General features: G+C 51.9%; 1 protein-coding gene across 1 annotated transcript in view; it reads left to right on the forward strand.

Annotated features, from left to right (window-relative positions):
• The window catches only part of PDLIM4 (PDZ and LIM domain 4), a 42,841-nt gene that overhangs the window by 17,652 nt on the left and 10,210 nt on the right, over positions 1–14,979 (forward strand). The window contains exon 3 of the mRNA XM_086758910.1: positions 5,340–5,424. Within this exon, the coding sequence (XP_086615036.1) occupies positions 5,340–5,424 (85 nt within the window). The remainder of the gene's footprint in view (positions 1–5,339; positions 5,425–14,979) is intronic.

The raw sequence follows: 14,979 nt of genomic DNA on the forward strand, positions 1-14,979 counted from the left end.
ATCTCTTTCAAAGAAAGCCTTCCTGTCTCCGTTGAATGTTAACATCTTTGTGGTTATGCTGCAGCCCTGGTTATTAGGGAAGGCTTGTCACTTCACATCTGGTCATGCCTCAAATAAAAGCAGCCATAAAATTGGGTTGGAGCTGTGCTGTGCTGAAAGCACCGCTTGAGAACAGAGGGTTGAGCACCCAAAGGACCTCGGGCGCTGGACCGGAGACCTCGTGGCATCGCCAACGCTGTTCCTGCTGACGCACGCCGCTGGAAAGGCCGCGGCGGCACTGTCCGGACCTGCCCATCTGTGCCGGAGGGGGAAGGCGAACCCAAAAGCTTTCTCTGAAGCTTTTGTCATCTGCCAGCTGGGAACGCAAGGGCTTGTGCCGCATCCTTCCTGGAGGAGCTGGCCCCGAGCCCACACTGGGAAAACTGCTGGGAAGGGGATGGGACAGCTTTCCAAGCGTGCTTGGAAAATGTCTACTCTGTCCTTTTTCAAGGACTTTAAGGGCTCTTGGGGTGGTTCTTCCTCCTCCTCTGCACACCATCCTCTGCCGCTTCCCCTGGCTAACCCCCTGAAGGTAACGGGTGTTTTGTCCCCGCCGATGTCGGGTCATGTTTTGCCCTGAGATGTGCAGGGCTGTTGCTGGCCAACAGAGTGGAGGAAAATCCTTGTCGGCTCATGAAAGGCGTTGATTTGTGTAGCCAATGCTCGTGTGGGTACCGCTGTAATGCGTGAGGAATTACCGAGGATCCCTGTGACGAGGGGAGGGCGTTCAGGTCATGGTTAATGGCTCCAGAATGCGAGGCCGGGAGTTAAGTGGGCTTGGTAAGGCTGGAGCAGTGTGGGAGGCGGTGATGGCGCTGATGAAGATTTAGCGGGATGGTTCAGGATGCCCTGGTGTTAAATCAGCCTATTCCAGCATCGTCTTCCCAGCTGTTGGAGCCAAGGTAGCAGGGGATCTGCTTCGCCTGCCTTACTGGTGCCTGCCAGAGAGGGCATGGGTGGGTGCGTGGCCGCTGGTTGGAGAAGATCCCGGGTGTCAAGCAGTTCGGTGAATTATTCCGCACAGAAACGTGGTATGGAGATCCTGGTATTTAAGCACAAAATGTATACACTTGACTGGAGGCCAAGAATTTCAGTGTTTAAATAATGTGAATTTGTGGATAAGGATGATCACATGGTAAGACTTGTTCTTTTTTTTTTTTTTTTCCTCTGTGAAATTGTCTCTAAGTTACACAAATGAAGAAACTCCTTATGAGGCGTGCTTTCTGGCTCCTCCGCTCCGGGAGTAACGCGTTCGTGTTCCTGTGATGTGCAGGGAGGCGTTCACATGTGTTGTGAGTCTGCTTGGAGAATTTGAGTATAGACTCAAACTCTGCCCTCTGTACAGAGGTGGAGTTCCTCTGGATGAGGAAGCCCAGTGATGAGTCTGCCGGACCTGCAGCCCCCGATAGTCCCTGGAACCTCACACAGCTGATGTTCTTCCGAGTGCGCCCTCCCACTGCCCCCAGCTTGTAGAGGTTTTGCCGGGGTCCGTTTGCTGCGAGCCGTGCAGGCGTGGTGCTGGAGCATGGGAAGGGTGACAACGTACGATGCTCTCGAGTTTCCAGTAAGAGTACAACTGAAAAAATGAATCACAGCTTCCCCTCTGGAGCTCCTCGAGGACTAATAGAGAGGAAAACCAGCAGCTTTCCAGAGCCTGGATACGCAGCGATGGCTTCAGCCGAGGGGAACGAAGGAGGAGAGATCCTGCACCTTCTCCTTCGTGTGCCCAGGATGAACCAGGTCCATGGGGTGCTCAGCTCCTGTGCCGGCTCACCGGGCTGTGTGAAGCCTTGCCCACCTGCACCGGGAAGCAGGGATGGATCCGTCACCTCGCGGTTATCACGGCCAGGTTCACAACCCGGGGAAAGCAGGAGCATTGGCTGTAGCTGCTTCCAGACTCAGTCCTGGCAGGCCAACGGCTATCTTGGTGATAAGATCGGTTGTGATGTGCCATCGTGGGAGATGAACAGCGTTCCGGGGACGGGCAGGAACATGGGGTCCCCCCTGCAGAAGGGACAATATGGATTGGGGTGAAATACAGCGGTGGGGTTGTTCTGGAGGCTGGCGTAGCTGACACCCGCTCACACCTGCACAGCCGCACGATAGTGGACGGCAGCGTCCTGGATCCGGTCTGGCGCTTTCCCAAGTGTGAAATGTTAGTTGATAAGGGGATGGAGAAATCAGAAATTCAATAAGATGCGGGAATTCTTGCAACTTAAAAGCAGCTCTGCAAGCGTAGAGAGCAAGACTTGCAGATCGTTACCAGGTGAAAAAACATTGTGGTAAAATATGTGAGCATATGCAAGTGATCTTTTGAGAATGACGCTGAGTCTTTTCGAAAACAAGTCGTGGGATATAAGGTGTCTGCAGCTTTGTTGGTTTTAGTTATGTCTTGTTCATGGGTCTGTTTCCCACGAAGCCCCGTGTTGAAGGCCTAGCGCTAACCGAGGCTGGGTTATTTTTCTTAGGATTGTCCTAGCAGCCGTTTAAATAGAGTAGAGCATTGTTAGTGCCGGGTAATGATTTCCACATAGCTGACTTTAATCCCTTACAACACATCTGAAAACACTTTTCCCGTCCTTGAGCTGTAAATTAAATGACTCGGAACATTTGAGCGTGAGGTCTGATCTCTCGCCCATTACGTTAGAGAAGCGTGATGAGTTTTTGCTGTTACCTCAACACAAAGCTCTGGCTGTTGGTAGCTGCTGGGGTGGCTTTGGGGTGGCCAAGTCCACACTGCTCAGGGGTTTGCTGGGCTCCCCTGTCCTGGAGGGGCTGCAGGGGACCCCACCACCGTGAGGACGTGGGCATGGGGATGTTCTTGCAGCTGGGATTTGGGGTGGGGGGTGAGCTCAGAGCATCAGCCTTTCTGCAGGAACTGCCCACGGCATCTCACTCTTGGGCAGTCACCTCTTAATTATTTTGGATTACTTCATATTCCTCTGTTCCCATGGAAAAGAGGGTGTCTCCTTCTGTAAGCATAGAAGCTTCTCAAACATGCAATTTGCGTTTCTCTGAGGCTGGTATTTCTCCCGGTCTCCTTCTCTTTGCCTTTAAAAATGCCAAATAGAACCTGAATTGTGCCGTATTAGCCGAATTTCAGAGCAGTTCGCCTGGGAGCGGTGGCTGAGGTGAGTCTGGCTGTGCCCAGGCCATCGCTGGAAGCCGTGCGAGGCTGCCTTGCCTGTACCGAGAACTTTTGGTAGCTCTGAAGAGCTGATGGTGAAGCCTTGGGTTTAATCATTAAGAGCACCAGCTACAAACGGGCTCCTACGTGCAAACTGGTCTGGCCGTGTCTTTCATTAGATGTGAAGATGCCTATGATGATTTTTGGAAAACAGAAGTTTGGCTGCTTTGTGGGACAGCAGGTGTGATCTTTGTTCATTTAGGTGTTTGGGGAACTGGGACACAACAAGGAGAGGCTGGCAGTACTGGTGACCAAATGCTTAATGCAAAGCAAATTTATTGTAGAATGATTTGGGTGGGAAGGGACCTTAAATACCATCCAGTTCCAACCCCCTGCCCTGGACAGGGACACCTTCCACCAGATCAGGTCGCTCACAGCCCCGTCCAATCTGGCCTTGAATTTGCCGTTATTGCTCTTATCTTCTGCAATCAGAGTCCCGTTCTGAATCCCAGTTCTTATTTACTGGTAGACTGAAGTCTTCAGGGATGCTTTAAGCTGTGTTTGGCACGTGGGCTCTGGAGCTGAGCGAAGGGGAGCATCCTGACCGCCCCTTCCCAGCGGTGGTGGGGAAAAAGCACGGGAAATTCTAATTGTGATCTCCGCTAAAGTAATTAGGTGTTTTTATTGTTCTGGGCCTCCAGATGGAATTCTCGGCGTGGAAGCAATATACACAGAGCTGGATTGTGGCAGAAAGCAAGCCGGGTTTGCTAGGAATGCCGCCGTTCCTGGGAAGGCTGGCTTCCTTTCTCCCACGGAAAAACAGTTGGCAAGACCAGCTTCAAGTGAATTGTCCCAGCATAAGATCGAATAATTAAGTAAACTTATCAGAACAAGATAAATTTCCCTAGTTATGAGAGGAAGTATGTTATTCCCTGTTAAAAAGCTGTGATGGTAGTACTGAGTGGTGGTTTGGAACAAAAAACCTGAAATCCTCAGGGGATGGACCCGGAGTGCTTTACAGGCATCGGAGGCTTTGCTTTCAATAGGTTTTTGGATCAGACCCTGAATTTGTGAAGGCAGGTTTGTGTGCTGGCTGGTTCAGATGTGAAATACCAGGGGTAAACATTCACCTCAAGGATTCCTGGGTTAAAACCGTGCTCCGCACTTTTTAAACTTGGCCTCTGCAGATGATTAAACCGAAGCTGAGCATGGTATGCGGCAGGGGCCGGAGTCCAAGGAGGGATGCTCGGCCACGGGAGCGATCCGTGCCTGTCGGAGCAAGAGCAATTTTCATTGAGTGGTGCATATGGAGATGGTGATGATAAACGGAGTACTCTGCGTACAAAAACCTTGTCTTGTACTTCGTGCAGTTTCCATCTCTCAACTCAACCTCTTCGCATCCGGAAAAGCCTGCGTATGTGCCTGCCGGACCTTGCCCACCCGCCTGCCGCATCGCATCCCCGCCGTGCCCTCGGCTGCCTCTGCGGGGGAAAAAATGATCAGGCACAGGGAAAATCTGGGGAGAGCGGCAGCCTCCTGCTCTGGCTTGGCAGCACTGAAGATGCGCTTGTGAATGGAAACTGTACTTCTAGGGCTCTTTCTGGCTGGCACCTGTTGAAAGGGTCGAGATGATTCATACAGGGTTGTATAAGCTGTCTCCCTGAAAGGTGTTTGTGTAATTTATATAATTCCTGCTGTGGTCTGATCTATAGGCCTACCAGGGAATGCATATATATATATATGTGTGTGTATGTGCACACATAATCAGAATACATTTCAGGATTCAGGGCCAGAATAAAGGGGCAAAGCCAGGAGTGTGTGAAACAAGACCCACCCCAGGTTTGTCTGCTGACTTCTTGAACTGGTGTAGGTTTGTATCTTGAATTCCATGCCAGGTTGGAGCCTGTAGTTCAAGAACAGTTTTGAGCTTCATGGTTTTAATAGCATGGAACTGCATCTTCTCTATTTACCACTGCACTGTTTCTGAGAATAATTTTAGACACATTTATATATTCATTCCTTGGCAGGCCTATATACTATATATATGGTTATTTTGTTTGTTATTTTTTTAAGTCTGATTTTTTTTGTGGTTGTTGTTGTATGGGTTTCTTCTGGTTTGGGGTTTTCTTTAAAAAAGCAATTCAAGTCGAGTTTACTTAATTTCCCATTGCAGGTCCGAAGGGAGGCCCTGGTCACCCCCCGTTCTGGAAGATGGCAAGGCTCAAGCGTACCGGATCAACATAGAGCCGGAGCCGCAGGTAGGGCAGCAGCAGCTTCCAGCTCGCTTTTCTGGGGTGAGGAGGTCCGTATCTGACATCTGGAAAGCCCTCTGCTCTGCCTGTGGCCCTTCCAGAGGTTAAGGAGTTCCTATGTGTGGTTTTAAGGTGTCGTGTTTGTTGGACTTTTCCGTGCAGATCTTGCTGTGCGTTCCTTGGGTGGGCAAAGCCTGTGGTGAACCAGATCCCAGAGCTGATCTGGCTTAAGCCCAGCTCTGTAGCTGCACTCCGCCCAAGTCAGGCTTTGTTGAGTCGGGTCGCTGCTGGTGCAAGGAGGCTGGGCAGCACCCAGCACCAGACCTCCCGGGAGCCACGGTCGGTGTTATTTTTGGTGGGGCTCTTGGCAGCCCCTCTGAAAGGTGCTGTCTGATGCTGCCCATCCCGGAGCGCAGCACGCCCGGGGTCTGTCTGCACCTGCCTCGGCCCGCCTGCCTCTGTCCTGGCTGCCTCCAAAATCCACCACGCCCTCCTAATCCCATGGCACTGATTCACTTCACATGGTGGTGGATGATAATTTTTTTTTTTTAATGGCCTACTTTCCCCCAGCATCTCTTTTCTTTTCCTTTTCTCTCTTTCACAGCTCGCCTCTTCCCTCTATCTCCCACTCTTTTCCCGAGACCCTCCCACCAGCATCCTGCCTTCCCACCCCACGGTCTCCGAGAGCTGGGGCGAGGGCAGCGCTGTCTCCAGCAGCAGCCCGCTACTGGGAGGCAGACGGGGCCAAACAGATCTCCATCCTTCCTACCCATCTCTTGACTAGCAGCTTGGTAGCAAGGTCAAAGATGACTCGTGTTCTCCCTTGGCTCCTCCGAGGAAAGAGGAGCGGTCTCTCGCTCCTCCATTTCTGCTCCGGGTTACCTGACCGTGGGGTTTTTGGGTGTGCTGGTCCATGATGTGTGCTGTAGAGGTATCTGGGGAATGGGGAGGGGACAGGGCAGAGGGGAGCTCCTGCTGCCTTGCTCCTCCTTGGATGGACCCTGAGCTGACATGCATGCTGCAGGCTTTCCCAGGAGGTCAGGGATGGCAGGAGCAAGCCTGCTGAGACCCGAGCGCTTCACTGCTGCAGGTTGGTCATATCGCTCTTGCTGTTTCCTTCTCTCCAACGTGGTTTGTGTTACACGCTCTTTCACGAGAGCCTTTTCTCCAGAGCTCACAAAGTGCCCGTGTCCAGATGCTGCTGGCGTAGCCCTGCCACTTGTTTCTCAAGGTGGCTCCTAGCATCCTGACGAGGGACCCAGGGTCTCCCCATGGCCCTCTCTTGCCTCTGTGCAGACAGAATTAAGACCTGCAAGGGTGGAGAGGGCAGGATGGTGCTGTGAGGAGTGGCTCTGGCCTCATTTCCCTTTGAGGAGATGACACTGGCAGCAGAGACATCACCAAATGACGAGGACAGGGGTGAGACTCTTCAAACCCTACGAAGAGCCAACCCGTGTCGTCGCACCTTTGGCTGTTGGCCATTGTAGCCTTGTGAGAGATGAGTGAATTTGCAAATATTTTTGCATTCCCACCTGGGGACACCAGGCAGAGAGACGAGCAGCTGCAGAACAGCAAACGCCGGCAAAAACCCGGTATCGTACACGAGCAACTTGTGGGTCCGTCCGTGTTTCCTGCGCTGACTGACGGAGCAGGGTGATCTGTGTGCTTGGGCTTTGAGTTCTGGCCATGTTTGCTTCATTAATCAATTACAGCAATCTTTTTTTGACAGATATTTTTTCTTAATAGACTTTGTGCCCCAAACCCTATGAATAGCATTAAATAAGGACCAAATGTGCAGCGGTCCCGCTGCCAGATACAGCATTTCTGAGGTTTATTGCAGATTGGATTTGAATCTGACTATTAATATATGTTACATGTGGATCCTTTTAAAAAATTAGACAGTTACATAGAATATAATGAGGGGGTAGGGATGGATTTTCCTGAATCCAGATCTACACTGAAAATGCCTGCATCTGGGGAGTGCTGGTGGGTGGAGCAGATGTGTTTGTGGCAGGGGATGAGAGGGGTACAAACAGAAATACGCGGGTACGGACAGCGGGTTCCTGCCCTTGCCCTCTTTTTCAGTGGCTGTATCTCTGCATTGTGTTGCTTAATGGCTTTTCTGCTCTCCCAGAGAGGAAAAACCAACCGTGCCTTAAGCGTGGTTGTAAAGTAACGGCTTGGCTCAAAATGTGCAGCCTTTAGGCGCACTTCCTCGCATCTGGGGAAGAAAAACGGTCTGCTTTGAAACACGAGGGGGGGAAAGTTCTGCTGGAATTCTGCCCTCAAATCACAAAAATAGGTTTGGGGTTGTCCTTGAGAAGGGTTTTGAGAGTTTTACCCCAAGTGGCCTTTCCAGTAATGTGGAGCACATGTCTTTCCTTCCTCCAGGTTTTACCCTGTCAACTTTTCCATCGTCCTGGGGAAAGATGTCTTGAAAGTCTTTTGACTTGTGACTGCAGTAATTCTCGCTAGAGGCCCCAAAACACGCACGCATAAGCAGAATGCCGAAATCTGTGTGATTACTAGGAAAGCCTAAATCTGTGCGATTTCTTCTAATTACATTTTAGTTTGTTTAGGTGCAATCTTTGTCTGGAAGGCAGCGAGGCTGGCAGTTCTCTCTTGTGCAAGAGAACTTGGAAGGTACGGACCAGCTGGTGAGCTCTGCTCTCTTTCTCAATCTGTTGCGGTTATCAGTTGAGCTTTGTGGAAAAGCCCCTACTCAGAGACCAAGAATGTAATCCATCGTCCGTATTAAACCTTTGAATGCCGTGACTGCAGGGAATAGCTGCCCTCACAACTGAAGAAGCTGGAAGTAGAGAGAGCCACTTGTTCACAATTAGTAGAAATGGCACAGAACAGGATGCTGGTGAGTCGCCTTCGTGAAATAATGCTTTAAAAAAAAAAAAAAAAGCAGACTTTGCTTATCAGTTGGTTACGCTCTACAAGCCTGTCCTTGTAGCAAGGGTCTGTAGAGAAGGATGCGGATTCAGTGATGTTCAGACTTGTCCGACCCGGTTGTGGGTGACGGTGGGACGCATGAGGATGCTGTGGGGCGGCTCGGCGCTCTCCAGCCGTCACGTGAGATCAGGATTCCCATTGTGCGGACGCGGCATCACTGCTGATGTATCGGCACCTCCAGTCTCGCTTTGCCACCGGCTTTTGCCTGGTGCTGGCGTCGTTGTGAGCAAAGGCAAACAGGGAGAGTGTGAGCTCGCTAGTCAAAATACCGCCATGTGGTGCTAATAAAAGGAGAGGATGTTTGTTTTCTTGACCCTTCCCATGCTGCCAGAACTGGCGGCTTTCTGGCCCAGGGGAACTGGAAGCGCGGGCTCCGGGCTGTGGGGCAGAGCCTTGCCTGCGCTAACTGACAGTAGATCAAGTGTCAGGGTGTGAGAATAATCGCAGCAGAAATTAAATTCCAGCGCGGAGCTGGAGCTGGAATAGGATGCAAGTCCTCCCAAACCTGGACACTTGGCTAAAAGCAGCTACGTGGGGTGAAAGGCTGGGTTTCCTCTGGCTGCCCGGAGAGGGAGAGGCACTTCCCGCAGGCAGTCGTCAGTGCTGTCCCCGCGGGAACGGCATCCCAGTGCCACCCAGCTGGCAGGGCGGCACCTGTGTCGTTCTTGGGGGGAGGGATGGGGATGGTGGTCAGTGCTCCCGGTCCTCTCTCACGCTTGAGCAGTGGCTTTCCAAGCACGACCGTCCCACTGAGGGTGAGCTCTGAGCGGTGGAGAAGAGCTGGTCTTTCCATGGGTGTGCAGAAAGGATGGGAAGGCTGTTTCTGCTCATCACTTAAGGGTTTTCTTTACCTCTAATGTGTTATTTTTGTGCTTGACACCAAATTCTCAGCCTGTAGAGACTGGTGTTAGCTTGCTCTGACTAAAATCAGGTGCAAGACCTGCAACTTGCCATGTGAAAATACCAACCAGAATGGGATGAAGAGGAGGAACTGGGGCAAACTTGCATCTGCCGTAGTGGATGGGCCATAGCTGCTCCTGGGAAAGCTCCTGCTGGGATCCTCGGCTCCACCATCCAACCAGCCCTCGCGTGGGCATCAGCCACTGCTCTCAGGGCAGAAGGACGGGGGAAATGTCTGCCTCGTACTTTTGGGAAAACAAAGCATGAGGTAATGCACTGGCACGAGCCCAGCTTCCCGTCCCACGGGAACTCCCAGCGCGTTGTCTGAGGGCTGGTTTAACAGCAGAAACGCGCTGGATCCTGACGGATGCTGTAAGCAGCGTCAGCCTTGAGCTGCGGATACCTGGGCAGTGTTTCACACCCAGATATTATCGGGGGTTTGTACCCCACCAAAATCTGCTGGTCTAATTCACTGGGTGAATAGGTTGCACACAAGCTGGCGTGCACTTGTGTTTATTTTTTCCCGTTGTACAGTATTGAATCATTTGGAAGCAAAGGAATTCTCTCAGTACCACTGTAATGTGTTGAGCTGTGACCTTTTATGTGGAGTCCTCTACATATCTCTTACATAAATCCGTGTCTTTATTAAGTGAGCCTCAATAATCCTGGTATGTGAAAGATGATGGGTTTTGTGTGGTGGTTTTTGGTGTTTTTTGGTTGGTTTTTTTTTCTTTTCCTCTGTATTAGACATTGTTTTCTATTGGTGGGATGTTGATTGGACACACGCAGCAGCCCATGCACAGACAGAGCATCATCCCAATGCCTGCATGGAGCAACGCTCTCCTGCACCGAGGCTGGCTGCTCCTGGGCTGGAAAGGTCACCGAAAATGTTTGGAAACAGAAAGAAAACTCTTTCTAGGGTTTAGCCCGTTGTCAAGCTTAGCTGAGGCTGGATAGTCAGCTGGCAGGAGGGCACTGCTGCTGCCAGAGAGAGGAGGAGATGTCAAAGCTCTTCGACCTTTTTTGTCCAGAGTTGTTGTATTGCAAAAATACCTTGAAGTTTCACTGGTGTTCGTCTTCTGTTAATGATCATTAGGCTTTCCTGTACAGGTGAAAGTTAAATACTCCTTATAGGACACACAGAAATTCCTTTATTCTTAGACTCCTTCACCTACTCCAGTTTCTTCAAAAATTGCTTATCGTGAACATTAGTTCTGTTGACGTGTGAAACTCTGGCTGAGGTTGTCCTAGGACCGTGAGAGCTGGTGGCACTCACACCTCCCCTCAGCCTGCACACGCGTTTATCCTGTCGCCGCAGCGCCGAAGCTGCTCCCAGCCCCATGCATATTTGCGTGGCCTGAGCAGAAGGGCTTGGTCTGCAGAACTTTGCCCGAAGGTCTCCTGAAAACACAGGCGAGGCAATATATCCTGTGCCCTCCCGCGTCTCATCCCTGGCTATCTTGCTTTTTTATGAATGCGTTAATAAACCCCAAGCCCTTGTACAAAGCCCTCCTCTGTCTGCTTGTTAAACACCTCCTTGTGCCTGTAATATTAAAAACATGCCCTCTGCGCTGGAGCGAGCGGGATAAATGGAAACACATTTTAATCATTCCTGCCGGCCTCGGGTAGCTTTTTTCCATGGCTGTGGATTTTTCAGAGGCCGCTGGGGAGCCAGGTAGCTTAAGGGATAAAGCAGTGGCGTTGCAGCTCAAGTCCCTCCAGAGCTCTTTGAGTCGATGAGGGCTGCGGCTTCTCCCGGGCGATGAAGCCGTTTACTAGAGCCGGCAGCCGTCGGAGCCTCGCTGGTAGCCATCGGCGTGACCGTGTCAAGGTGGAGAAGTGTTTGCTCCCTAGGAAGGGTCTGTGTAGCTCATTTCTCTCTAATGGTGAGGGATTGTCCCTGGGATAGACGTATGCTGTCCTTGTGCTGTACAATATGTATTGTACACCTCTCTGGTGTTGTCACCCATGTCACCCAGGGCGCTCTTGACTGGCACCAGCTCTTTCGGTCAGGCCCTAGCTCCTGGAGTCACGTCATTATGGAATTACTCCTGAAAAGCAAAGCTAGGCTGCTGCATGTAAAGGTACGTGTGTTTTACCTGTGGAAATGGGGTTTTGTGGTTGGAAATTCCATGAAGCTGAGCAAACCTGAGTGATGCTTGCAGGGGCCGCACCTGAGACATGACCCACGGGTGTTTTTCAGTGTGTCCGCGACCTGGCATGAGGCCATGAGGTTCGTTTTGAGCCCCTGTTCCGAGATCCCAGCCGGTGTGCGCTGACAGCCCTGCCTGCTCCGGGTACAGACCGTCCCGGGGACGCAGGCAGGCCAGGGCTCGGCCAGGCTCCAGGTTGAGTCATGTTCCACATGAACGTGGGCTGCAGCCTTTTAACTAAAAGACCATCTGATTGTAAGGGCTTGGGCTCTTATTTAGAGAGATCTCAAAAAAGAATTTGGTGTTTAGCAGATGACTGTGAAAGGAGCCCAGGAAGAAGGACATGATGGATGAGTTTTTCTTCAGACCATGGTACACGCTGGAAGAGGAACTTGGCACAGTATTTGAAATCCGTCTCATAAAATAACCCACATACTTTCATCCAGCTTCAGCAAGCTACACTCAACTTTTTTTTCTTATCTGTTAATCTTCTGAGCTGAACTAAATGTGGGCTCCTACTTGCTAGAACTTTTTGAAGTTAGATTGAATCTGCTTAGTCTGTAAAACCAGCATCTTGACGGGACATCTGCACTGTGCTCCTAGGGAAATAGGTGTTAAAATGTGCGTAGCTTTTTAAATTTATCCTTCTCCCCCAGCTTTGAGGGGCAGCCTTTGACATAAGGGTTCGCTACGAGACTTCCTTTTAGGCAGAGAGCTGCAGAATCGATCCCGCTTCTGCAGACCCCAGCTGCAGCGTGAATCTGTTATTTGCATTGGAATTAAAACAGCACCATCCGTCCCACGGCCCCTCCGTGGGGGAGTGGCTCAGATTTCCCTTTCTGGGACTTTTGAACCAGTTTATCAGAGACAAAGTGCTGTCTTTGCTGTTGGGAAGCTGGGAGAGGAGACGGACGGATGGCTGGATTGTGGTTTTATTCTGCGCAGAGGTTGGATTTCACTCCGGAGGGTGTCGGGATGTGTGAGGATATGTCGTGGTGTCGGGATGTGCTGGGATATGTCTTCAGGCTTAATTGCTTGTTGCATTTCTGTGAAAGAGGACTTGCAGTATTGAAGGCAGTAAAATTCCACTCACAAAAAGCCCTGTGCCAGAATCAGGTCACTGCAATCCAGCTGTACCCCTTGGGTCACAGGGGAAGGCAGCCACGGGCAGAAATGGCACCTTTGCTTTAAAAAAACCGCAGCCTGTGTCCTTCCCCTTTCTCCTGCCGCCAGGTCTGCCCCGCTCCCGTTGAGCCCTGGGCAGCGGTGGTGCCAGGCGCCCATCGCAGAAGCCGGAGTGCCCGTCCCCAGGCTGTCGGGGCGCGGTGGGGACGGGTCCCCAGCTGCTGCTCAGCCTGGCAGGAGCCACAGGTGCTCTGACTGTCTCCTCGTGATGATAACGGTGACACACAAACGTTATCCCAGTTCCGCAGAAGAGTGGTCTTGCCCCCTTCTCTCCCACGGTAGGCAGCTGAGGGGCCGATGCCAGTGCCGCGTCTTTCAGCCGTGTCGTACGGAGACGGGCGGGAAATGCTGGCTGGCTCTGCAGAGCACAGCTGGGCTCGATTACCACAGCTCGGAGCCAGGGAGGGGAAAGTCAAACCCCAGTGAGGGGCTGGAGCGCTGCGGCCTGTCCCGCTGCTGCGGGAAGAGGGACACAAGTGACCAAGCGTGGTCACAAAGGATGTCTTTTCAAGGTGACCCCTTGGCTAAGGGATGCTTTGACCTCCAGGAGCACAAACAGCAACGCTTGCGTCCCTAATCCAGCAAGCATCTAGCTGATGCTGTCTGGTGGTGTTCTGGCTTTAGGAAGAGAGCGGACCTGAAGTACATCAAACAGAAAACAGCTTTCGGCGGGGCCAAGCCGTTAATGACCTTCAGCTCTGTTTAAGTCTGAAGCAGCACGTGTTTATAACCTGGAGTGGGACCGGCTCCCTGGCTCAGCGACATAAACATCTCGCTGGCGATCCCCACTGCAGCTCGGCGTCCGCGCCAGCGGGAGCCGGGGCTTTTCCTCGTCCTGTCCCTGCAGATCTCCCGCCACCGCACAGGTGGCCTTCAGGGTGGGTTTGGGGCTCGGCGGTGTAATTTCGGAGGCAGCATATTCTGTGAGCGCAAAGAGCAGTTATCTCACAACGCAGCCCTGAGGAGCGTGGCCGGTTCCAAGAGTGGCCGAGGCGGCAAGCGCAGGGGGCTTCTGCTTGCCGAGAGATGGGCTTATGTTTAAATCCCTGGGTTAAAGTCTTCCCAGTTTGGATCCTGATGTTATTCCTGGTAAACAGGCAGCTGAAACTGCACGCTCGCCTTGATGTAGTTTAAAAATCTGACGAGATTTATGCTTTTTGTTGACTCTGCAAAAGGTGGTTTCCAAATAATAAACTCTCTCCAAAAGAGACTGAGACTGATTTTCAAACCTTTCAAAAATTCCCAGTTCACCGTGTGTTTTCCTCCTTACGGGAATACCTATTTCAGCAGTGATTAACTTGACTTAACTCTTTAATTTTTGAGCCTTCTGTCCTATTACAGGTCTGACCAGAACGTGGAGGGGTGGCCGTGTTTCGACTGCGCGAGGGCAGTGAGCAGGCAAAGCCTGTCTTCACGTCCATCACCCGGAGCGCGCCCGAGCTCCGCCTGGCGAAGCCACGGGGGATGCTCGTATTTCTGCCGAAATCTTCAACTTGCTGCTTTTAACGCTCCCCGATGCGTTTCCTGAAATTGGAAACGAGGTGTCCTGTGAAAAGCATTTGAGCCTCGGCGCTTTGCTGATGGTGCTCGTCGCCGCGCTGGCTGGGTCCGGGCACCGTGCCGTAGCTAAATGAAATACAGGGGAAACGAGATTTGCTAATAAGCAGGCAGGGAGCAGAGGGACTTGCTAGAAATTGAATAAGTGCTTGTAGAAGAAGGAAGGAAAAAAGCTTTCTGTTTCTGGCTCTTTGAGGAATTCCCAGGATTTAAATCCAAGCAACCTGTCATTCAGCATCTTTCCCTTAAATGTAAAAGGAAAATTGTTCCTCTCATGCTCTGTATGCTGCGCTGTGTGGTAGGGACAGGAGCCAGGCATCCAAAAACCAGTTAAATTTCTGATTTTCTCCCATCGTAATAAATGCTGGCATGCAGGAACCTGCTTGCGACTCTGCGTAGAGTGAGGCACTGCTCGGCGCAAGCGAAGTTGGCGGCACCTGGCCGTTGGTGTCCAAGGGTCGGTCGAAAGAGGTGCAGTATTTGGGGCACAACAGCCAACCTAAAGTGCCTGGCGGGCGCTTCACGTCCCTACAGCAGCTCGGGGCGAGGCGCTGCTCCTGCCACTGCCGTGTACGCGCGACTGCCCCGGCTTCCTGCGCCACCGGCCAAGAGAATTGCTGCCATAGGCCGTGTCGCGTTTTCCTTCTGCTGGAAATAGCTCCTAGGGATGTAAATCCGTATCGGCAGGGGCAGCCCTTGCCTGTGCGTGGTAGGGCACCGGCCGCGTTTGTGCGGCGCTGATATTCGTGTCTGGAGGAGGAGGTGGTTTGATGAGGCCATGCAAGGGGTGGCCAAGGCAGGTGCT

The sequence above is a fragment of the Chlamydotis macqueenii genome, chromosome 14 (assembly GCF_036417535.1).
Source record: "Chlamydotis macqueenii isolate bChlMac1 chromosome 14, bChlMac1.mat, whole genome shotgun sequence".
In the NCBI taxonomy this organism is placed as follows: domain Eukaryota; kingdom Metazoa; phylum Chordata; class Aves; order Otidiformes; family Otididae; genus Chlamydotis; species Chlamydotis macqueenii.